Source organism: Tetranychus urticae, chromosome 2, assembly GCF_039701765.1.
Source record: "Tetranychus urticae isolate SD_2017Ah chromosome 2, NJAU_TeUrti_SD_1.0, whole genome shotgun sequence".
Lineage (NCBI taxonomy): Eukaryota > Metazoa > Arthropoda > Arachnida > Trombidiformes > Tetranychidae > Tetranychus > Tetranychus urticae.
This window is the reverse complement of record NC_142959.1, coordinates 19,798,960-19,823,184: the sequence shown is the minus strand read 5'-3', so window position 1 is coordinate 19,823,184 and position 24,225 is coordinate 19,798,960. Positions and strand designations below refer to the sequence as shown.

The window sequence follows — 24,225 nt, the reverse complement described above, 5'->3', positions numbered from 1 at the left end:
TAAATGAAGATGCGCATTTTGATAAATTGTGATTCTAATAGAAAACAAACTTTATTTGTATATGATGAAAATATAGTTCAGCTGAATAGAAATACAGAAAGAAATATAAATGGTGCAACTTATCAATAGGAACGAAAATGTAAAAAAATGACTATTACATGTAAAGTGGCACTACAGTTTATTGGAACAAGTATAAATGCATCGGGATAACGGCTAAATTGTGACGTTTGGTTTAGGTGATTTTATGGTATCTAGAAACCACCCATACCACCCATACCGCCCATTCCACCCATTCCTCCCATGCCTCCCATGCCTGCCATAGGATCAGCTTTGTCTTCTTTGGGTGCTTCTACAATAACTGCTTCAACTGTTGTTAAAAGTGAAGCGACTGAAGATGCATCGGATAAAGCAGTTCGGACGACTTTTGTTGGATCAATGATACCAGCGGAAATCATGTCAGTAAATTCACCACGGAAAGCGTCATAACCAAAATTAGGATCGCTTGAGTCTAAAACTTTTTGCACAACAACTGAAGCATCAACGCCAGCATTTAATGCTATTTGAGTACATGGCATCTTGAGGGCTTTTCGTACTATTTCAATTCCTGTTGAATGCAAGAAAGAGAAACAAATTAATTGCAATGATTTAGAAAAAATTGTGGATAGAAGACTAAAAAACTTGCATTATACAATGTAATATCTATTATCCATAGATGGCGACTGAGCAAAAATTGCTTTAACAAGCATTGCATTGAGTCCTTTAGTATATCTATCATCTATTGATAAAATAATATAATCACTTACCTGTCTTTTGATCGTCATTCACAGGTTTAAGATCATCAAGTACTTTGATAGATTTGAGGAGAGCTGTTCCACCACCAGGAACAATACCTTCTTCAACAGCAGCTCTAGTGGCATTCAGTGCATCATTTACTCGATCCTTTTTTTCACTAACCTCTACTTCACTAGATCCACCAATTTTTAAAACACCGACACCACTTGCTAATCTAGCCAATCGTTCGGATAATTTTTCTTTCTCATATTCTGAATTGGTATTTTCAATTTCAAACCTAATCTGTTCGATTCTTCCATCAATCTCGGATTTATTACCTTTACCCTAGATAGACAAAAAAGAAACATAAAAAACAAGATAAAATTAAAAGACTGAAAAAGTAAAGATTTAATATAAACTTCTTACCTTAAGTAGCAGACAATCATCTTTTGTGACTGTAACTTCGCCAATCAAACCTAAATCAGTTGGTTGAATATCTTCCATTTTAGTAAGATTAGCTTCATCACCAAAAACTGTGGCTCCAGTTGAAACGGCAATATCTTTTAAGGTATTCTTTCTATTATCTCCAAATCCTGGTGCTTTCACAGCACATACTTGAAGACCAATTTTCAATCGATTCAATACCAATGTCGTTAAAGCTTCACCTTCAACATCCTCAGCAATAATCAATAATGGTTTTCTTTGAGCATTAGCCATCTCTAATGCTGGAATCAAAGGTTGAACAGCGGAAATTTTCTTTTCACTAATGAGAACAAGACAATTCTCAAATTCACATTTAGCTCCTTTAGGTGAAGTTATAAAATATGGTGAAATATAACCTCGATCAAATTTAAGACCTTCAATGACTTCAAGTTCATCGGATAATGTTTTACCATCTTTTACCGTAATCACGCCATCTTTTCCAACCTTTTCCATAGCCTCAGCGATCAAACTACCGACAGTTAAATCTCCATTTGCTGAGATTGTAGCGACTTGTTTAATTTCATCAGTGGTGGTTACTTTTTTTGATTGGTCTTTCAGTGTTGCAATGACCTTTTCCACTGCCATAATAACTCCTTTCCTTATTTCGGTAGAATTTGCTCCTTTTGAAATTTTATCGAAACCTTCTTTGGCAATAGCACGAGCCAAAACGGTAGCAGTTGTTGTACCATCACCAGCAGCCTCATTTGTAGCATTGGCTACATCTTGGACAAGTTTTGCACCAATATTTTGAAATTTATCTTTCAATTCAATTGCTTTGGCTACCGTGACTCCATCCTTGGTTATTTTTGGTGATCCCCAAGATTGTTCAATTACTACATTTCGTCCGGAAGGTCCCATCGTCACTGACACAGCATCAGCAAGAATATCAACTCCAGATAACATTTTAGCTCGAACATCACCTCCAAATTTAATTTCTTTAGAGTAATATCTGCTAAGTGAATTCCTAATAGCAGGGGAACGACGTAATAGAAAGTTGTACATTTTTATTAAATTATTTTAAATTAATTTGGGATATTTAAATACAGTTACACAAAACTCAAAAACCACCGGTAATCTTTAAAGCACCAAAGTTAAAACAACGTGATTTCCATGCTGCAACATTTGCTGTACAATTTCTAGAAATTACCGCATAAATTTTTCTTACTCCATCTTGTGTTGAAAATTTTAGCTAAAAAATTTATTAAGCAAAATTTGAATACAAACTAAACTTTTTCGAAGATATTTTTAAACTGAATAATCTCAATGAATACGCACAACTATTCTGTCTAGATTTATATTATGATCAAAGGACTTGCTTTTGATCAAACTCACAGTTAAATCAAATTGGTTAGCTTATGTCATGGGCCATAAACCAAAGCCCAAACTCAAATGAAAGGTGAATCTTTTAAGCATTTAATTCGCATTGATTGCGAAGAAGAAAAACTCAATAAATTAAACCGTAACATTATTACATTTCTCAATGAGTGGCCTCACTGATCAATAATGAAACCTGGACAAGTGTATTACAATTAGCCCAAGAAAAGGTTATTCCGATGAGTAAATTTTCTTGTATTAAATCGATTTTACATGAAAAACTCGATCATAGATTTAAAATCGATTCACAATTGATCAAAACCAGAAATCCACCAGAAAAGCATGTTGAACACGCTGTAATATTGCAACCAGTTCGTTTTAATTTGTGTTTTTGAGTTCTATCAAATTAATTTAATATAATTTAACAAAAATGTACAATTTTCTTTTACGTCGTTCCCCTGCTATTAGGAATTCACTTAGCAGATATTACTCTAAAGAAATTAAATTTGGAGGTGATGTTCGAGCTAAAATGTTATCTGGAGTTGATATTCTTGCTGATGCTGTGTCAGTGACGATGGGACCTTCCGGACGAAATGTAGTAATTGAACAATCTTGGGGATCACCAAAAATAACCAAGGATGGTGTCACGGTAGCCAAAGCAATTGAATTGAAAGATAAATTTCAAAATATTGGTGCAAAACTTGTACAAGATGTAGCCAATGCTACAAATGAGGCTGCTGGTGATGGTACAACAACTGCTACCGTTTTGGCTCGTGCTATTGCCAAAGAAGGTTTCGATAAAATTTCAAAAGGAGCAAATTCTACCGAAATAAGGAAAGGAGTTATTATGGCAGTGGAAAAGGTCATTGCAACACTGAAAGACCAATCAAAAAAAGTAACCACCACTGATGAAATTAAACAAGTCGCTACAATCTCAGCAAATGGAGATTTAACTGTCGGTAGTTTGATCGCTGAGGCTATGGAAAAGGTTGGAAAAGATGGCGTGATTACGGTAAAAGATGGTAAAACATTATCCGATGAACTTGAAGTCATTGAAGGTCTTAAATTTGATCGAGGTTATATTTCACCATATTTTATAACTTCACCTAAAGGAGCTAAATGTGAATTTGAGAATTGTCTTGTTCTCATTAGTGAAAAGAAAATTTCCGCTGTTCAACCTTTGATTCCAGCATTAGAGATGGCTAATGCTCAAAGAAAACCATTATTGATTATTGCTGAGGATGTTGAAGGTGAAGCTTTAACGACATTGGTATTGAATCGATTGAAAATTGGTCTTCAAGTATGTGCTGTGAAAGCACCAGGATTTGGAGATAATAGAAAGAATACCTTAAAAGATATTGCCGTTTCAACTGGAGCCACAGTTTTTGGTGATGAAGCTAATCTTACTAAAATGGAAGATATTCAACCAACTGATTTAGGTTTGATTGGCGAAGTTACAGTCACAAAAGATGATTGTCTGCTACTTAAGGTAAGAAGTTTATATTAAATCTTTACTTTTTCAGTCTTTTAATTTTATCTTGTTTTTTATGTTTCTTTTTTGTCTATCTAGGGTAAAGGTAATAAATCCGAGATTGATGGAAGAATCGAACAGATTAGGTTTGAAATTGAAAATACCAATTCAGAATATGAGAAAGAAAAATTATCCGAACGATTGGCTAGATTAGCAAGTGGTGTCGGTGTTTTAAAAATTGGTGGATCTAGTGAAGTAGAGGTTAGTGAAAAAAAGGATCGAGTAAATGATGCACTGAATGCCACTAGAGCTGCTGTTGAAGAAGGTATTGTTCCTGGTGGTGGAACAGCTCTCCTCAAATCTATCAAAGTACTTGATGATCTTAAACCTGTGAATGACGATCAAAAGACAGGTAAGATATAATGCTTTTCCATAGAGATATTTTATCGCTATAGATTATCAATTGATACATTATTGATATTATCTCCCATGAAGTTTGTTCTTCTATCCATGTTTTCTATCCATTGTTCGCAAGTATTTTTATTCATTTGTTTCTTGTATATTTTATTTTGACAGGAATCGAAATAGTACGAAAAGCTCTCAAGATGCCGTGCACTCAAATAGCATTGAATGCTGGTGTGGATGCTGCAGTTGTTGTTCAAAAAGTTTTAGATTCAAATGATCCTAATTTTGGATATGACGCTTTCCGTGGTGAATTCACTGACATGATTTCCGCTGGTATCATTGATCCAACAAAAGTCGTCCGAACTGCTTTATCTGATGCATCTTCAGTCGCTTCACTTTTAACAACAGTTGAAGCAGTTATTGTAGAAGCACCCAAAGAAGACAAAGCTGATCCTATGGCAGGCATGGGAGGAATGGGTGGAATGGGTGGTATGGGTGGTATGGATTACTAAACAAATCTTCCACTCTCTGCATCATCTCATCCTAGGCTTCAATCTCGTCATTGATCGTAGTTTCATCTAGTTATCATATAGTAAAAGCTCAGCTTTAATTAGTCTTTTCAATTAATTCAATTATAATCATGTGTGTATAATCCAATTTTTCTATATTTTCTTGTTATTAAAACAATGTTAGTTTGCTTAAATTTCTCGTCTTATAAATTTAATCGAATCTAAGATCTCAAATCAATTTGTAAGATTGATTAAACGCCTTTCACCTAAATTCGTGTCCAAGAAAAGAGCTCTCAGTATTCATGTAATTGCAATTATGATTCAAAATTACTTGCTGATGAACATCAATAGATATTCAATATTGGAAATGAACGGAGCCGTTATGAAGAATGGCAATTTTACTTTAAAGTTGATGCTATTTATTATTATTATTCATTGTAATGTCCTTAAGTTTTGACAAAGGAAAATTTTTTATGATACAAGTAGCACAGAATTATTTAGAATTGAATTGAAAAGTACAAATCATGATAGTTGAGAGCCGTAAGTTGTATTAGTAAAGTATATCACAGTCGAATAGAAATTAGTGAGGATAGAAAAATCTTATCCAGTAATTATGCTGTTTCAATAGCAACTGGATAATTCGTTACAGAATACACAAAAATTTCGCATAGATTTTCATCAAAATCGCATTGCGAATTCACAGAGGAGATGATAAAGACGTAAACTAGATTTGAGTCAAACAGAATCAAGGCGTCTGATTAAGAAACGTGATGCTTAGTGTACAGATTAAATTTCCATAGCATGTTATCCCCTGTTGATAGTAGATTCATTCCATTTTGCTCCTCTCGAACTTGGTCGACATAATCTCCTGAAAAAGATGAAATAATTAACAATTGAAGCTATTTAGACAAAGATTTAGCCAGTAAAACTTACCTCGTCAGAATCGATGAGAGCAGGTAAAGCCCTGGAAGAATAAAAAGAGCAATAATTAATTTTTCCACCATTGATTCACAAATAAATTAATTAATATTATGGCTTTAATAATAGCTTACGCGTCTACAAGAGATGATGGAATGTTTTCCTCAATCCATTTGAGATCTTCTTCAGCTTCTCTACTAAGAATTGCATCTTTGGTTTTTTGTTGTTGATTGGACGAAGATCCGGAAGACTGTTGTCTCATTTTTACTCCATCTTAAGATCACACGGAATATATGAAAATTGCGATTAGCAAGGAATATAAAATTCAGGATAGCATATCGAACTTACCAAAAGTTTCGTTCATAACAACTTGATCACTTAGATCGTCTTCATCGTCACTTGCATCCAATAAAGGAGTGAATGCGTAACGCTGGTTATTATTAGTTGGTCTCCAAAGAATCATTATAACTAACAGAACATTTGAAAAAAGCACATCCCAGTACGCCACATCGAACCATAATTTTTTCCAGTCAGTTATGCATTTTGTAAATTTATGATAATGAATAACCCAAATCATGAAAACGATAGAAGCTGCAGTAAGATAAAGACATTATTGGTTATTCGAGAACATTTTTCAACTAATTTTCAACAAAATTTACTTACAGAGCACAGCAAAAATTAAGGCATTAGTAAAAATTCTGTACGAATTTAGTTTGACTAGATTTCTTCGTAATCGTAATGTTCTCATCGTCTGTACAAGAGAGCTGAATATCCACCAACAAATAATACTGTCTAAAACAGCTAAAGGGATGCCAGCCATTAAGGTTTGATTTGTTGGATCATTTTTTGGCTTTAAGATAAAATGGAATTTATTAAAGTTAGCTTTCAAAAATAAAAAGATTTAAGAGATTTGGTTATCCATTTACTTACTCGGTAGACACGAAGTAAAGCTTCAAGAGCACTCATAGTGAAAAATAGACCTCCAACGCAAACTACTCTATGAAGCATGGGTCCTAATCTTGGTCTGTTTCAAAAAAGATGGAAGAAAAAATTGAAGCGAATGATTGATAGAAAAGAAATAAAATCTTACTTGACAATTCCAAAGCCAAGACTAACTATGATGACAAGCATTCTGGCTAAAGTACGTTTAAGACATGATACCAACTCAGCTAAAAGAATGGCACTTTTAACAGATTGACCAGTAGAGTTGATTGATTGATATTCAGCATAAAATACTGCCTTTTCCAACATTCCTAAGAAAATTACACCACCAATCCAAAATTGTATCCTCAAAAGGTCTCGCCATTGCATGGCAGAAGCAACTAACCAGCCAATAGCATAAAAAAGATATACTATCGACATTACTCCATAAAATGGTAAGAGAGGCCATTCATCTGCTGAAAGATATCCGCTCTCTCCTTTCATCTCTAGGTCAACTATAAAATATTTTGGAAATTATCAATTTGTTAGATTTGTTAACAAGGTGGTTCATTTATCAATATGTTATTTACCAATAGCATTGAAAGTATCTCCAGGCTCTAGAGCCGACATATAAACTATCAATAAATAAACTCCATCATATGGAATAGAGATTGAGCCATCAAGCTATAATACAATAAATTAATAACAACAAATAATTAATATATGATCAAAAAATAGTCATGTAATTGTAACATACTTTAGAAGGCGATCGTTTCACAAGATGTTTGAGCTGGTTTGTAGAATCGACAGATCGCTTAGATATACTGGCATCAAAATCATTATCACTTGGGGTCAATTCTCGATAGAAAAATGTTGAAGAAGGGGAAGTTTCACATATTTGAGGAGGTCGTGAACAGTTGCTACCAGCATAAATATCAATAGGAGAAGTTGTAAATTCTCCTTTGATCGTCTGTAAGAGAAAAATATATGGATAAGTGATTAGTAAAATAGTTACACAACTGGAGTATTTAATATTTACTTTTAAACTTTCATCGATAAGATGATCGCAAGTCACCACTTTTTCTTCAGTTTTCAAGTAATTAATACTGGTATATCCAAAAGCAGCATAAAGGTCGACAGGACAGTGATAGAAACTTGCGATGAAATCGATACTCTGCAAAAAAACAATTCAAGTCAATTAAATGCATTCTCATCTAGCCTGAGAGATTTCACCAACTTACCATTAGCTGAGGTCCAACATACTCTTCAAAACAAGGTGATTCTCTTATGACATATCCAACTTTGATTTTCATATCTTTGGGCGATCCAGGTCCAGGATCACAGTGTACTGTAGAAATAGTGAAGCAGTGAGATACATTTGGGTAAATAATTAACAACAAAATTAAGAGAAGACGACAACTAAAAATATTAACGAGATATAAATTTGAAGTTACCTTTAACTGACACCTTTGAATCCTTGTAGAGAACCTTATGCACATTGAAGTAGTGGCATTTTTGCTGAAATAAAAGAAAATCCAAACTATTAGAACATGATGGCAAACTTATTAGCATAAGAAATATAGTGAATTAAATTACCTTGCTAACAGAGAAACTCCATTTGCCTGGATCGGGGAAGGAATCTACTTGATTCAAAAAAGTAATGAAAAATATAGATGAGAAAGAGAGAAGCTTAAAAATATCCATTCAAATTGATTGTTTATAATTTAAATTTCCACAGTCATCTAAATTAGTGAAGATTATGAATTAATCACGAGAAAACAATCATAATTTAGAAAACTATCATTATAAACACTAATTTAACAGATTTTATGTGAGTTCAGCCCAGAGTAAATAAATTTTATTTTGAAATAAACAGAGAAAAACAGTGAGATCATCTCACTTGTGAGGTGAATAAGCTTAAGTTATCATTAACCGCGGTTATTTTAACGGAGAGAAAAGCAGATTGCAACTTTCAATGTACGAAATGCTCTTTAATTTCAATTTTATTACAAAAAATTAAATCAGCTAAACCGTATTAATATTGTTTTTGTTAATTAATATTAATATTAATATTGGTATTAATATTGCTTTTTTGTAGTTTTCACGGTTTGGTTAGTTACGGTAATCACGGTTAGTAACCGGTGATTAGAGTGAATCAAGTTGTTGCTTCTTATCAAGTGTTGTTTAAAAAATTTCACTTGCATTTTATTCTAAGTGTCTATTTCTTATTACTCAAGTTAATTCAAATTACTCTAATATCATAATTTGAATTTTTAATATTAATTTGTGAGCTGTGGAATATGTCAAACCCAAATGCTTTAGCAGAGAAAGAAAAGGTAAGTCGGTTTTCTTTGGCAATGGCAAATTTTGATGGTTTGTTTATGTTTCTTCTTTGTATCTATACAGGGTAATCAATTTTTCAAGGAAAAAAACTATGAAAGTGCCGTTAATTGTTACTCTAAAGCAATAGAATATGATAGAACCAATCATCTTCTTTACGGCAATCGATCTCAGGCTTACTTGAATCTCAACAGGTATGTTGAATTTTGCTTTGTTTGTGCCTCTATTTTTAAAATTTTTTTCATTTAATTACAGACCAGATGAAGCGGTAAAAGACTGCAATCAAGCTTTAAAACTAGATTCCAACTATGTGAAAGGTTATCTCAGGAGAGGAACTGCTTTTAAAATGTTGAGTGACTATGAAAAGGCACTGACAGACTTCAAAAAAGTTCTTCAACTAGAACCAAATAATAAACAAGCGCTCAAAGAAGTCCAAGATATTAATGAACTTTTGTCTCCTAAAAAAGCTGGCCTAATTGAACCAATCTCGTCCAGTGATACTTTTTACTCAAACAACAAACAAATTGAAACACTTCCATCCGGTGATGAGAAACAATCAAATCGCCTCAATGTAAGACCAAGTTCCAAGAAAAGCCTTCCCATTTCGAATCGGGTTATTAACAGGATACCAATAAACACCTTTGAATTCTATTGTGATTGGAGAGAACTTTCAACTGATTTCACCAAATTAAATTACATTACCAACATTGGAGTAACCAAGATGAGAGAAATATTTCGTGACTCTATGGAGCCTTTCGTCTTTTGCGACCTTCTGAGAATACTGGCTTCTTGTGAAGATATTGCCTTTCGATCAAATATGTTACTTGAACTGTCCAAAATAGAAAAATTTGCAACTTTGGTTCTATTTTTAGAGAAACATGAAGAAAAATGTAAGTTTTCAAAACAAAAGCTTTTATACAATTGGAAATGTTTTAATTCAATTTGATTTATTTTCTCCTATTTCCAGATCTCAGAGATCTCATTGTCGATATGAAGAGTTGTTTAAGTGAGGATGATATGAACACTTTCATTGGAAGAATTGGCAAAAAATACATGTTATAAACATTCATGTCTTTAATTTAAATATTGTTTAAATTCCTCTAGATACAAAATGTACATTTCATAAATTTAAAATGTCTTCTCAAGCATTTTAATTATGACCATTTCAATTATTGCAAAACTCAATTTAATAAAATGTAAATGCTATCTACTTTGAAAAAGGTAATTTGTTCCTCTATAAACCTATGCTCCAAAAAACAAATCTACGTTCCAGTTCACGATTAAGAATTTGGTGAAACAGAAGTTGCAGTTTGTCTCAAACTAGAATCAGATGGTTTATCACGGTTAACTGTCCAACGTTCACTAATTAACCATAATTTTTTAGCCAAAATATCATCCTTTGCATGTGGCACAATTTCAACCTCTTTATTGTCACTGTATGAGAAAATGGAAAAAAGGATAGATATTTAATACATGTATTCCCAAAAAAACATGAACAAATGATGAATGAATATTAGCATCTACTTACCGATATAATTTACCGTTCGCGTGGTCATCTGATAAATCGGGCGAGAGTGCACAATGCACAATTACTTGAGCTCCTTTATCAGGAGATCTACCAAATAATTTCAAGAATGGTTTGACGAATATTTTTCCCATAAGTGATTTATGGACACCCATATGTCTCATTATATCTGTATTACAAATTCCAGGATCAGCAGCGAAAACATGAGCTCCTGAACCTTGTAAACGAGAGGCTAATTCTTGAGTAAACAAAACATTAGCTAATTTTGACTGATTGTAAGCTTTGACTGCATCATAATTTTGTTCACTATTTAAATCTTCTAAATTAATCTGTCCCTTTTTGTAAACTTGATCAGTGACGTTGATTATTCTAGCTGATCTGCTTTTCAAATCATCCAGCAAAAGGTAAGTTAAAAAGAAATGTCCTGAAATAGAAAATGAAAAATGTGTTTTATATCCCTGACTAGGTGTAAATCCATCGAAGTAGTTTTACCTAAATGATTGACTCCTAAATGCATTTCAAATCCTTCCTTGGTGTAAGTTTTTGGACACCTCATGACTCCAGCATTGTTAACAACTACATCAAAATTTATATCCTCTGTTGGAGAGAAAGAATACAAGGATTAAAATATATCACAAAAAACTATTTTTTTAAAAACTTACTTGATTTCATCCGATGCACAAATTCTTTGATTGATTGAAGAGAAGCCAAGTCAAGCATTGAACAGAAGACTTGTTCATTTTTTGTTTTCTCAGCTACCTCTCGACGAACCCAGATACACTTTTCCTGATCACGGCAGCCTAAAATCACTTTTGCATCTTTAGCAGCTAAATTCAACGCAACAGCTTTACCAACTCCACTCGTGGCACCAGTGACTAGAACCGTTTTCCCAGTTAACACTTCTTTTCCTTCGTAATTAGGAACTAGCATTTGACTGTAAAATGAAAGTTAGAAGATTATAAACAAACAATAGATGAAAAATTGGCTAATAATGAATAATCAAAAAGAAAACAATAAATGATCGAACTCACTGTCCAAAATAGATAGCTGCATAAGTACCTCCAGTAAGAAGTACACTACTAGCAACTTTCATTCCAAGATTCATTTTGAATTAGCAAAAATTTCGCCTGAATTATGAATAAAATTGAAAAAAAGTGAAACTGTATCAAAAAACCATGCAAAACTTACATAAACAATGCTTACAAATGTTTTAGACTTGAAAACAGAAACAAAGTCACATGTGTAAGACTATCGATTAATCGACCATCGCCGGCTTAATATTAATTCAAACAGTAACTATTACCATTAAAATAACTGAATTAACAAAATCTAACTGTTTTTTTAAATTATCTAACTACTCTCGAATTATTAAATTGATGTTCATAATGAATAAGTTAATGTTTTTTAAACTGATTCACACCAAGAGTATTAATAAATCAGTCGACTTAGATACTTTGGTTACTGGTGACCGGTAACTTGGCTAAAGGGGAATGAAAAGTACCCAAAGCTGGTTACTTTGGTATCAAAAAGATTTACCATTAAATTGTGAATTAATTTTCATCAACAACAGCAATTGTAAACCTGAACTTCACCATCACCAATCAAATGATCTGCAAGATTTATGTAAATGTTGAAAATGTTTCTTAATTTGAAGTGCAAGAATGATCTATTAATTTCTAGAAATTCTTAATTGTCATCGTAAAATCATCTTAAACAATAAATGTTCAGTTCAAATGGCTGTTTGCTCAAATCATCGTAAATAGAGAAAGTTAAACATAAGGTTAAACATTGATGATTGATTGATAACCTTGTGGTTAAGAGATTTACGTAAATTATAATTGAAAACTGTTTTTCACCATCAATGTTATTCAACACTAATACCGATAAACAATTGATTCAAGTTGAACAACAGTTGAAGAAAAGGTAACAATGGAAACAATAAACTCGGTTAATTGTTGTAAAATGACGCCAACAGATAAAATAAATCAGAAATGAAGTGAATAGCAAAAATTATTCTCAATCAATTTAACCAGCAAAAATATAATAAACATTTATTTAGCAATATTAATTATGTTGACAAATGAACAGTTTCTCGGAAAAATGGTGTAAATAATAATTTCAATTTTTACTCTTTTAAGGTTCAAACAAAAATCAACAAAGTTGGATATAAACTGCGTTTAAATTGAATCTAATTTGATTGTTTAGATCAACACACATTTTTGACATTCACAATAAGCTTCATTTCATCACATCAATCATCATCCTTAGACGTCTAACATCACTATCATCGTTATCATCATCACCTCCCTCTCATCCCAGTCACTCTCCACTTTCATCTTCAATTTAATGTAATATGGTATAAGTTGTCATGATTTGTTTTCTCGAATCGCATTTCATTCCATCTTTACTGTTTCAACCATCAACACAATTTCAAATTTAGTTGCTAATTAAACACAGAGTAAACCCAATCAAGTGTAATCAATTGGAAAGCAACAATTTGATGAGAAACCCAAAAACCTGAACCCAAATTAACCAGGATTAACATTTACTTCAATAGTTTGTTTTTATGCTTGGATTTATTCACTTCTGTTAACCTCAACATTTCAACTTTAACATGTTACTTAACAATAGCAATTCAAAGGACAAGACAATGTAAGTAAACTTAATGTTACTAATTTTTGTGTAATTGCTGAATGTATTACAGTGATTTAAATCAATATTTATATCATTTATGCTTTGTCTTCAATTAGTCAATTTTATCTTCTAATTGAGTCAAATTATTGCTTCTATTAACCTGTTTAGTTTACCTATTTTATGAATGGTAAGGAAATTGGTAGGAATGATTCATTTCATCGATTATCATGATTTATATGGTTGTAAAATCATTACTTTAATTGTTCAATTAGTCGATTGTTTTGTTGATCAATGAAATGGCTTTTTGGTTGGTTCAAGTCTAGTTGATCAACAATTGTTATGCCAATCTTGGGTTAATCAATTTTGTTTATTCAAAATGCTCATAATCTTGATAGATTGACATTTCCTGCTCTTCATTTGTCTTAATACAAGATGATCATTTGGTTAACAAGGTTGTTGATTGTAAATATTAATAGTAATGAACTGGTAAATCAAAACCAGTGATCTTATCAGGGAAAACAGGATCTTGTGAATGAAAAAGCCTGATTCCACTTTATCATAGTTGATTGAAATTTTTATGAATGAAACAGTCAACACACCTTTAAGTTTTTCAATGAAACCTACAACAACTTTCAATCTGATTTCGATACTGATTTGACTCTTTTAATCTTGACAAATCAAATGAAACTCGCTTTTGGAAGAATCAACTTTGCTAGGAAATATCATGAAAAGATAAGCTTTCAGTGTTAAGTGGCAAAGATTTACTTGGAGTACATTTGAATAGATGAAAAGGCTAATGACTTTAAATTTTATTTTTAATAGTTTTGATTAAGATTGATTCGAGTAATATGGGTTGCAAGTTGATGACATTATTTACATGTAAAGCCAAAGGTTTATCACCTGATTCCATGAAAGCTTGGCCAACTCTGCAAAAATTTCAGTTGAATCTCATCTAACAATCATGTTGTTAGTGTTAGTAACTCTTGAGTTGTCTTGCAATTTTTTGGGTTGAATATCAAGATTAACCTACAGTATTCTGACCTTAACCAGTCTTGGGCTGGAAATACCCGTTATCTGTTGGAGTAACACTAATTAATTGTAGATTGATTAATGATTTAACTCTAATGATCTTGTTTAATCAACAGAATTGGATTACGGTTGAATTAATACGGGAAACATTGACACAACTGTGGAGATGGTGAAAAGACCAACTAAAGGTAATAATAACAATAATCAAAGTGATTACTTACCATCAGTGGTATTGTTAAATGGTAGCAATGATGAACAATCTGGTTTATAAAAGTTTCATGGCCAATTCAGTTTTGATAGGAACAACCTTGAAGCATTTTATTTCCATGTGTTGTCATCTATTTTTTGTACCATTTTCATTTTTCATCACAATCAGCACAAAAAAGGAATCCATTTCTCAACACTCTACATTTCCTATTTTCATTAAAATACAAATTCACATTTCAGTGGTAATTTTAACAGTTGCAAACCATTAGCAAATCATTAACAGAATAACACAAAACTTAGAATTACAAATTTGGTAAATTAATATAACAATTAACAAGTAGCAATCAAAAAATATATAAATGAACTTTAAAATTGTTTACTAAAATATTCAAAATATTGAAACGATAACTAAACCTAAATTGTAAAAATGCAAAAAATGATGGAAAGTATATAAATTAAACAATAGATGGCAGTAATATGAACCCAAAAGTAACTCTTTGATTGAACCCGTTTCTGGTTAATTTTTTGGTCACTTTGTTACTGGATCATTTAAATAGTCTTAAATGTCCATGAGATGGTGTTGATTAACGTCCTTTTATCAATTTTATCGATTATCTGCAACCAATTGCGTTAGCTTTTGGAGCTTTTTCTTCCATTTAAATAGAGACATGCTGTGATTTTCCCATTTTTTAGTTTCTTTGTTGCCTGTTAATTATTTTTGTATCTTTCTTGTTAATTCATCAAATGTTGAATCAAGCGACAAATTTATTTTGATTCTAATCGGAAGTTATTCATCGATTGCCTCTGTAGCTTTGAATTTTGTGAATTAGCTGTAAACAGGAAAAAAACCGGGAAAACCCTCTGCAGAAGATGCCTCCATTTTGTATCTTATGCGTCTAACAGCAGTTGACGGATTGGAAAGAAAAGCTGGAAAAAGCGTTTTTAATCAAATTTACTTTTCTCTTGTAATTACTGTTCCTCCAGTTCATCTAATCAACCTCTTGAAGAGTTTAATCAAGATTTATGTTTATTATTAGTGGATTGGTTACAGTTAATTACAATACCAACATGGTTTGTGATCATTGAAAAAGACTTTGAATCCCCTAGGAAAAAATCATTATCCTCACCAACACCATCACCATAACCATCATCTGTATCATCGTTATCAACATCAAACATCTGAACGTTATTTTTTCTCAATCATCTAAAGGGTAATCACCATCTTTTGTTTATTGGGTCAAGTGATATACAAAATCGCCCAAAGGCGGGCTAACCCTGGCCTTGATCATTTTACTTTGTTTAATTTGTTAAAATTTTAACTCCATCAAAGGTAATAAACCATTAACCTTGAATTAAATAGCCTAGTTACATAATTTTTTTCCCTCTCCACCATCACCATCATCATCAGACCTTTGAATGATGATAACTGTTAAATTAACCCAAACCAATCAGACCGGATCAGGAATGAGAAAGAAATTAATTACGATGTTAATGGCCTAACCAGTTTTCCCCTTTTCTGTTTTGATATTTTTTTTCTATTAAAAATACTAACCATAATTATTCCTTAAGGCCGTTCAAATTTTAATCTAATACTGTAATGAAAATGTACCTTTCCAACTCTTTTTTTCCCCTCTTCATCCTTTCTTAACTCTTCCCTCTCAATGTGAAACTATTTATCAATTAATTGAAAGAGATTCCTTGACAGAGCTTTGCATCTTCATTGAATAATCACCATTGAATCATTTACAGTTTGGGTTCCTCCACTTGTTGAGCTTACAGATTTAATAACAATTTGTTTTCCTCTTTTACCATAATCATAATAATCTTTCTGCTAATTGAAGATCCCACCTCTCTTGATCTTGATTGATCAAGTGTAAATATATCGTTTGATTGGCAGAGAGTCAATAAATTGTTGAGGAAACAATTAGTTATCAGCTGAAAGCTGGGAAATACTTTTCCTTATAATCAAGTGATTACTGGTTAATTGAGGGTCAATCTGATTAACTCTGTAATCACAATTTGCCAATTGTAGGATCACCTTTCAATGAATACCAACCAGTGAGTTGATAAAATCACAGAAGCCAAGATTTACAAGATTAAGTCAATCAGTTACTTACCCGTTTTAGGTTGATTTAATCAAGTCTTGCATTGATTGTGATGTTGACTTATCAACATTTATAATCTTAAATAATGAACCAAATTTTTTACTCAAGAGTAGTCATTTAAATAGCTAAGAATTTTCAATGAAACCAGGGTTATTTCAATATAATTTTCATACTAGAAGGTTTAGAGTCGCTAAAAATATATTTGATACTTGATATGATGGTTGATTATTCATTGAAATTAATTACAATTACAAGATTGCCTTAAACTGTGATTAATCAATGTTATTTGAATCCTGGAAATGATCTCAACCATATTGAAAGCTTAGAAATGAACAATTTCATTCAAAAGTAAATTAAAATGGTTTCATTATTATCCTTGATTGCTTTTGTTGTTATATTTTCATGTTTGTTTTTTATTAGATTAAAGATTGAAATCTCAATTGTAATTTAACTGAATCTAATGACATAAACTTGATTCAAGTTTTTTGTTTTTATATTCATAACCATTCAAACCCATATGACTTTAAAGATAACATTCATTGTTCAACCCGATTCAACACCTAAACAATTTTACTTGTTAAATCCATTGTTTTAATTGGAGTCAATTTTATTTATCAATTTATCAGTTTACAACAAAATTGACCCATGGATTTGACCACTTGATTTGGTAAACGCATTAATAGTTATTGGCAAAAATGATAACTGGTAAGAGCTAATTGCATTAATCAACCAATTTTTTCTATTGACTGTTATGGGTTTTTATCTTGTTTAATAATTTTTCATTAGTTTGACTGATAAAGTAATAAAGTGAGAAAAATCTGGTTCAATGTTTATCTTTTTTCTGGTTAACCCAAAATTGACATTTTACTATCTTTTTTCAACTCAAAAATGGTTCTTCTAACATTGAAGATATATTGAAGAGTCGTTGATCATTTAGCTGATTGTACTTTTTTGATTAACCTTTGCAAATGGTTTAATCATCTGATCAACAACCATGTACTTGAACTGCGCATAGATTTTGACCGAAATAATGCATTGGAAGGGAAATGATAATCTAGTTGACGAACAATAAAAAGGGTTGAAAGGGATAGTAGAAGTTATATTTTCTAATGTTAATTGTTAAGTCACAGGTGAAGTGATTTAGTGTTAGTTTGTCCCATTTACTGATAACAATCAGGGTTTAAAATGAACAAGTCTAGTTGGGAAACTAATTTATTTGGTTTTCCAATTTTAGTTGATATTTCATTACTTCAAGGGTTATCTTTGTTTTAAAAAATTTTCTGGTTAAGATGTAGACTTGAAATTAGCCTTGTAAGGGTTGGATAAGGCAGACAGACTGCATTGTTATGGCAAGTTCAACCTTTGAGTATCAATTGGTTTTCAAGTTTTCCCTTTGTTTGCTTGAATAAGTTGAACTCAGAGTCAGCAAATTAATCTCGATGTAAAACATATTGAAAGAGTCAGTGTTGAGTTAGATTTTGTTATAAGAAGAACAAAAAGCTTACAATGTTAACTTGATTTTATTTCTTCTTTTTTTCTGTTCCATACGTTACTTTTTTTCATCATCTCATCATAAATTCTATCTTCAGTGAAGCTCAACCTCTCTTCAATCCATTAATGACCCAGATAAATACATATTTACATGGTTATTCCCCTTAACACCATTGTTGCCACTCCACCGATCTCAATACCTTTTTACCGAGTTTTCATTTTCTCTACTTTTTTTATTTCTGTTATCATTTTGACTCGCTATAAATTCACTTTTTGTTTTGCTTGGTTCCTTAATTGTGTTTTTGTTGTCTCTTTGTTTTTTTTTCTCCACCGTCATCATTATCATCATCACCATCAACAACAACATACAATTAAATACCAATGGAAATAAAAGGAGGAGACAAAATTGTCTTCCTGTTGACTGCTTGACTTGCCCATCAACATGCATTGAGTTTGCTTCTCATTTTTTTGGTTTACAAACAATAGTTAATGATTTAGTCAGTGGTTTGTTAATCTAACAACAATTTTAACTATCTGTGACTCCTATTCCACTCATATTTCTTGATGTAATCACTTGGTTGAAATCTGAATTTGCAAAAGCAAAAACCCGTTTTCCATTATTTTAATGGGAACCTTTGCAGAATATGTTTTTAAGCTTATCCCACTTGTGCTGCACGAGGTTTACCTAAATGCGATTTAAATTTACCAATTGTTTTACTTGATTTGCTGGTGTTGCAACAGCTAATTAACATTTGATAGTGAATTACATTTGAATTTTGTATTTTGAACGTTTCTCTTTTCATTTTTGTGCAACTTTTGCCTTTTACAATTGTAATTATTGAGATCATTCATTTTAAACTTAGATTTCTACCTTAACAAGTGACTCGACCTCATCACAACATAGCATGTAAGTTTATTTCTCTTCTTGATCCAATGCTTTCCATCATTTTCAGCAAATCTATCACAATTTCATTCAATTATAAAATACCGGTCACATTAAATGATGTAATAGTTTTTTCTTGTATTTGGTTGACCCTTAGTCTTGTTGAATTTAACCGTTAGTTTATCTGTTATTGGCCATTACCTTGTTTATATAAACCATGATTAACAGAGCTATTCAGATTATTGCCATGCTGAAAAATATCAATCAATGTTGAAAATCAATAAAAATGGAAAACCGCGCCCGGCATCAGCGCCCCTAGCGGTTTCCTAAGTTGTAAAGATGTTTGCTTAGCAAATGCTTCCTCTTCTTGCTTTACATTTTGTTGTTAATTCTCTTCTTCTTTACCCATTTTTTCTGTGATTCTCATCCTCATCAGCTTCACCATCCTCACCATCAACTTTATTAACAACATCATCATCTTCATCTTTCTTATGGATATCAAATTCAAGATTGCCATATAAACACAGTGTAAATACAATGGATAATTCTTCCTCTTTGGGCCAATCAGGCAATAGTTGGCCCAATGGTAAGGATGATTATGAGCTTGGTGAAGTTATCGGTGTTGGTGCAACTGCAGTGGTTCATTCTGCTTACTGTAAACCAAGGAAGGAGAAATGTGCAATTAAACGTATTAATCTAGAAAAATGGAATACCTCTATGGACGAGCTATTAAAAGAGATTCAAGCAATGACAGCCTGTAACCATGAAAATGTTGTCTCTTATCATACTAGTTTTGTGGTAAAAGAGGAATTATGGTTGGTAATTAAATTGCTTGCCGGAGGCTCCTTGTTGGATATAATTAAACATAAAATGAAAACAGAGGATTGTAAACATGGTGTCTTTGATGAGGGTACTATTGCTACCGTTCTAAAAGAAGTTCTCAAGGGACTGGAATATTTTCATAATAATGGTCAAATTCATCGTGACATTAAAGCTGGTAATATACTTTTAGGTGAAAATGGTGAAGTACAGATTGCTGATTTTGGTGTAAGTTCATGGCTTGCTACCGGTGGTGATCTCTCTCGACAACGATCCCGTCACACTTTTGTTGGTACACCTTGTTGGATGGCTCCGGAAGTCATGGAACAGGTTACCGGATATGATTTTAAAGCCGATATATGGAGTTTAGGTATTACTACCATTGAATTGGTTACCGGTACTGCACCTTATCATATTTATCCACCCATGAAGGTAAGAAGATGTATCATTTATTATCATCTTCACATTAATAATCTTCAACACACACACACGACACAACAGCAATCAACAATTAACACCATTGATTTTATCATTATATTCATTGCTACTCAAGCTGTTCTACGACAGAGCTTTTCATTATTTCATTCCAGTCATAAATTGTATCTACTTTTTTCCCTTTTAACATGCCACTGTTATCAAGGAAGTGTGGTTATCTATCATCCAGTCATTTAAACTTACCTTTTTCATTGAAAGGTCAAGGAAATTGAAATTAATAGAGTATTAGTGTATTAGGATATCCTTGATGGTGTGTGCTGCCATTTTTCTTTATTAAATCACCTGATATCTGCATGATTCGTTTTCCTATTGGTACAGGATGTTAATCTCTTGTTGATGATACATTCTTCATTTGCAAATTTCTATCTCGAATTGCAAATCTCACATTTTTGTAGTGTCCGATTTAAAGTTATCAATAGATTTAGTTTATTACACTTTTACAAGCAAAGGAAATATTTTTTTAAAAATATTGTAAAATTCAGTGGTAATAATCAATTTTCACTTTAATCACTAAGCTTATTGAAGAATGTTTGAGGTATGCACTTGCTGCCAATATGCAAGGAGAATTTGATTAACAATGATTGACGTACAACTTGTTTGCTATCTCGTTACTTATTGAATATGCAATAACATGACTTGTTTCTTTATAAAGCATTGTATAAAGCAACTTTTGCATGTGTTGACTCTTTGATGTGTTAATAATTTGCTTACTCAAATCACTCATTGATTTATTTACAACTTTTCATCATTTTTTCTTCAACATATTTAGGTATTAATGCTTACTCTTCAAAATGATCCTCCAACTCTTGATTCGGTTGCTGAGGAAAAGGACCAATACAAGAATTATGGTAAATCTATTAGGAAATTGATCTGTGATTGTCTACAAAAGGATCCGTCGAAAAGGCCAACTGCAACTGAGCTGCTTAAGCATCCTTTCATGAGAAAAGCAAAGGATAAAAAGTATCTTGTTCAAAATCTTTTACCCTGTGCCCCAAGCATAGAGGAAAGAGCCAAGAAAGCTAAAAATGTTAAAAGACCACCAGGAGCCAGCGGGAGACTACACCGGACAGAAACAGGGGACTGGGTTTGGTCATCAGATGATGATTCCTCCGATCCAAATGACGCCAATAAAGACTCATCAGCCAATTCATCAGTTGGCTCCGGAACCCAGCCAAATAACAATAAGATTGATAATAATAATTCAGCGTCACCTACAACAACCAATAATAATATAAATAATAATGCTAGTAGTAGTAGCACCTCCGATAATATCATTGATATTAACAATGTAGAAAGTAGTCAAAATGGTGTAAAAAATAACCAAACCTCCTCCTCTGCCTCCTCCTCATCCTCAACCTCTCACGAAGTGCCTTCAAATGCCAATCAAGGCCCGCAAAGTGGATCTGATTCCTGTGGTAGCAATAATCCTGCTCCATCGCCCCAAACTATCAATCTTGTTCTAAGAATAAGAAATTCACAAAAAGATTTGAACGATATTCGTTTTGAGTATTCTTCAGACAGAGGTTGGTCAATGTTTAACTTTGATGTTTACCTCTTCCAATGTTTAATTCAAATTGTTTCTTACAAATCTTGTATTTTTTATCTTCACAGATACTGCTGAAGGAATTGCCCAAGAGCTTGTCCAAGCCGGATTAGTTGATAATCGTGATGTGATAACCGTTGCCTCGAACCTTCAAAAATTAATAGAGACCAACTTCGAGCAAAATATTTCTATGAAAAATGTGATCTTTGCTTTGGTTAGTAAATGTTTTTCATTCATTTCATCCTACTTTGTACTCTTCTCAGGTCAATCAGCTTTAACAGACTCTTTCGTCTCACCTTCATTCTCATGTACTTTAACAGACTCTTCCGCATCCATAGCACTCAGATTCTTCCTTATTTCTCGCCCTATTATGATATTTTAACTTGATTGCTTTTCAACACCTACGATTTTTTGCACTTTACCCTTTATCTGAGGCAATATATATTTTTCTTTATCTTGCTGAACTTCACTCAAATAAGTGTAAAAATTAGGTAAAACAGGGAAACCTGATTTCTTTCAGCTAATTATTCTGAGAGTTTTAAACTCAACTTTCAAGGCCACATGTTTCATGATACTATTTGATTTGAGTGTTTTAATCTGATGAAAATTTTAAAGTCAGCAAACAAAAAGACTATTCTTCAGCTATTCCATTGAATTTTGTACGTAGATGTATAGCCACGAGAAAAAAATCAACAACTACGCATTTTCATCAACACTGTAATTGTTGAGGAAGTCAATTCTCTTTTCGCAGACAACTCTTAAAATTCACGATCATCACTCAGTCTGATTCACTCTCCCTTCTCTCTCTCTTTCTCCCTCTATCTTCTAGTCATTCATTCAGTCTTTCATTCTTTTACTTTCTTCCTCCACCATGCCAACTTAAAAAATGAATAAGAGTAACAAAAAAAAGGAATAATCAAGTATTATTATTAGTCTTATTGTAAAACAAGTTTCAAAAAATTACTAGCGTCATATTGTTAACAAACCGTTTGTTTCAAAAGATGCTTTCATGTTACAATAATAGAGAATGAGTTTCTATTTTATTTTAAATATCAATTGTCTAAGTTATCGGACGAAAATGTATCAATATTTAAAAGGGAAACTTTGAAAGGTAACCTGTGAAAAAATTGACGTCTTCAATGCCTTTTGTAGTTCATTGTTAAAAGCACAATTGATGTGAAACTCATTCTCTCAACGTTCACAATGATGAATTCAATTTTTCAGTTTAAAGATATCAACTCATAATTTTGTCTTATCATGACTTTAACACTGTCTAGTATTGATCTATTGGTTAACTGCCAGTCACATTGTATCTTCTTTTGTCTATTATATCCAGAAAAAAATAGGTCAATCACAAGGAAAAACCTCTCAAATCTTAATGTAGTTTATTTTGCATAAAAGTTAATATCAGACTAACATTGTTCAACCATCAAAATCTAGTCAAAACATATCAATCTCCAGCCATCTCTTGTATCGTACATTAAACCAACTAAATCGATTATTAATTCGTTTTATGGTTAATTCTTATCAGTTGAAGTTTCTTAATCTAATTGACAAAAGCGTTTCATTGCTACTTCTCATCTCAATTTTTGTTTACCATTACTTTATTTAATCCATCAATTACTTTCATCTTTTTCTTCCCATTAACTATTATAATGTTTTTTACTCTGCTTTTTACTAATCTTGTTTTTTTTCTTTTCCATTCCAGAGCCATGATAATAACGGAGATGAGAAAGAAGTACCTGATGAAAAGCTTCTCATCGGTTTTGCTCAACTTTCTATTGCAGATTGAAAGTTAACTCTGTAGATAATATAGTGTACATCCTTTTCCTAACTCCTTCCTATCTCTATCGTTCACCCAGTAAACCAACTATTTTATTTCTTAAGATAAAGAACTGTATGCTTGCATCTCTTTCTCTTGATTCTTTATGGCCTCAAAAAAGTGAGCATTTCATTATCATCTAAATGGAAATATTGCTTACAAATTTTCACATGAAGACTCACAAAAAACACACATATTATACATATAACATACATACATTCATATATGAGCATACATTTATTAATAAATGCGTTGAACAAAAAAATTCATTAAACTAAATGCTTGAATTTTGCAGTTTCCCTAAAATTAAATCATGTTCACTTCTAGCTTGTTATTCATCTAATTTTCTTGTTTCTCTTTCTTTAGACCCAAAATATATCTCCAAATTTTCACCAAAAACAACCAACAATGAAACGGATAGAGAGTTGTCTGAATACAAAATCAAGAAACTCGGGCAATTGAATTTGAGATCAAGAAAAATCATCTGCTGCCACATATGGAAAGAATTGAATTATAAATGGTTTTTGAAGACATAAAACC

General features: G+C 32.2%; 6 protein-coding genes across 15 annotated transcripts; 3 read left to right on the top strand and 3 right to left on the bottom strand.

Annotated features, from left to right (window-relative positions):
• Window positions 1-26: 26 nt before the first annotated feature.
• LOC107370852 (heat shock protein 60A) lies at window positions 27-2,342 on the bottom strand. The gene is made up of 3 exons (XM_015938808.3): window positions 1,198-2,342; window positions 804-1,116; window positions 27-604 (listed from the first exon to the last, which is right to left on the bottom strand). Exons 1-3 carry the CDS (start codon window positions 2,254-2,256, stop codon window positions 252-254), a joined length of 1,725 nt encoding a protein of 574 aa, XP_015794294.1. The 5' UTR covers window positions 2,257-2,342; the 3' UTR covers window positions 27-251.
• Window positions 2,343-2,923: 581 nt separating this feature from the next.
• On the top strand, window positions 2,924-5,147 carry LOC107370854 (heat shock protein 60A). Its single transcript, XM_015938811.3, has 3 exons — window positions 2,924-4,057; window positions 4,139-4,451; window positions 4,616-5,147. The coding sequence occupies exons 1-3, from the start codon at window positions 2,999-3,001 to the stop codon at window positions 4,954-4,956; spliced, it is 1,713 nt and encodes a 570-aa protein (XP_015794297.2). The 5' UTR covers window positions 2,924-2,998; the 3' UTR covers window positions 4,957-5,147.
• A 202-nt stretch (window positions 5,148-5,349) lies between these two features.
• Window positions 5,350-8,647, bottom strand: LOC107370850 (Golgi-pH regulating cation channel). The gene is made up of 13 exons (XM_015938805.3): window positions 8,389-8,647; window positions 8,247-8,310; window positions 8,034-8,140; window positions 7,832-7,966; window positions 7,550-7,762; window positions 7,383-7,476; window positions 6,962-7,307; window positions 6,802-6,895; window positions 6,535-6,721; window positions 6,220-6,462; window positions 6,006-6,144; window positions 5,887-5,917; window positions 5,350-5,821 (listed from the first exon to the last, which is right to left on the bottom strand). Exons 1-13 carry the CDS (start codon window positions 8,494-8,496, stop codon window positions 5,780-5,782), a joined length of 1,803 nt encoding a protein of 600 aa, XP_015794291.1. The 5' UTR covers window positions 8,497-8,647; the 3' UTR covers window positions 5,350-5,779.
• Window positions 8,648-8,973: 326 nt separating this feature from the next.
• LOC107370883 (sperm-associated antigen 1) lies at window positions 8,974-10,357 on the top strand. Its single transcript, XM_015938845.3, has 4 exons — window positions 8,974-9,128; window positions 9,199-9,326; window positions 9,388-10,022; window positions 10,100-10,357. Exons 1-4 carry the CDS (start codon window positions 9,093-9,095, stop codon window positions 10,192-10,194), a joined length of 894 nt encoding a protein of 297 aa, XP_015794331.2. The 5' UTR covers window positions 8,974-9,092; the 3' UTR covers window positions 10,195-10,357.
• On the bottom strand, window positions 10,189-11,851 carry LOC107370877 (retinol dehydrogenase 13). The gene is made up of 5 exons (XM_015938838.3): window positions 11,689-11,851; window positions 11,320-11,591; window positions 11,150-11,254; window positions 10,661-11,081; window positions 10,189-10,566 (listed from the first exon to the last, which is right to left on the bottom strand). Exons 1-5 carry the CDS (start codon window positions 11,760-11,762, stop codon window positions 10,413-10,415), a joined length of 1,026 nt encoding a protein of 341 aa, XP_015794324.2. The 5' UTR covers window positions 11,763-11,851; the 3' UTR covers window positions 10,189-10,412.
• Window positions 11,852-12,684: 833 nt separating this feature from the next.
• On the top strand, window positions 12,685-23,972 carry fray (oxidative stress responsive kinase frayed). Of its 10 annotated transcripts, none has more exons than XM_089267587.1 (7): window positions 12,997-13,309; window positions 14,437-14,508; window positions 18,987-19,030; window positions 19,443-20,257; window positions 21,090-21,843; window positions 21,932-22,077; window positions 23,572-23,972. In XM_089267587.1, exons 4-7 carry the CDS (start codon window positions 19,544-19,546, stop codon window positions 23,653-23,655), a joined length of 1,698 nt encoding a protein of 565 aa, XP_089123713.1. In that variant the 5' UTR covers window positions 12,997-13,309; window positions 14,437-14,508; window positions 18,987-19,030; window positions 19,443-19,543; the 3' UTR covers window positions 23,656-23,972. The 10 variants fall into 10 exon arrangements, with proteins under 10 accessions (XP_015794286.1, XP_089123713.1, XP_089123710.1 ...); XM_089267584.1 differs by lacking the exons at window positions 12,997-13,309; window positions 14,437-14,508 and adding exons at window positions 15,225-15,738; window positions 17,259-17,337; XM_089267585.1 differs by lacking the exons at window positions 12,997-13,309; window positions 14,437-14,508 and adding exons at window positions 15,225-15,738; window positions 17,259-17,337 and having other exon boundaries at window positions 18,518-19,030.
• The last annotated feature ends 253 nt before the right edge of the window (window positions 23,973-24,225 follow it).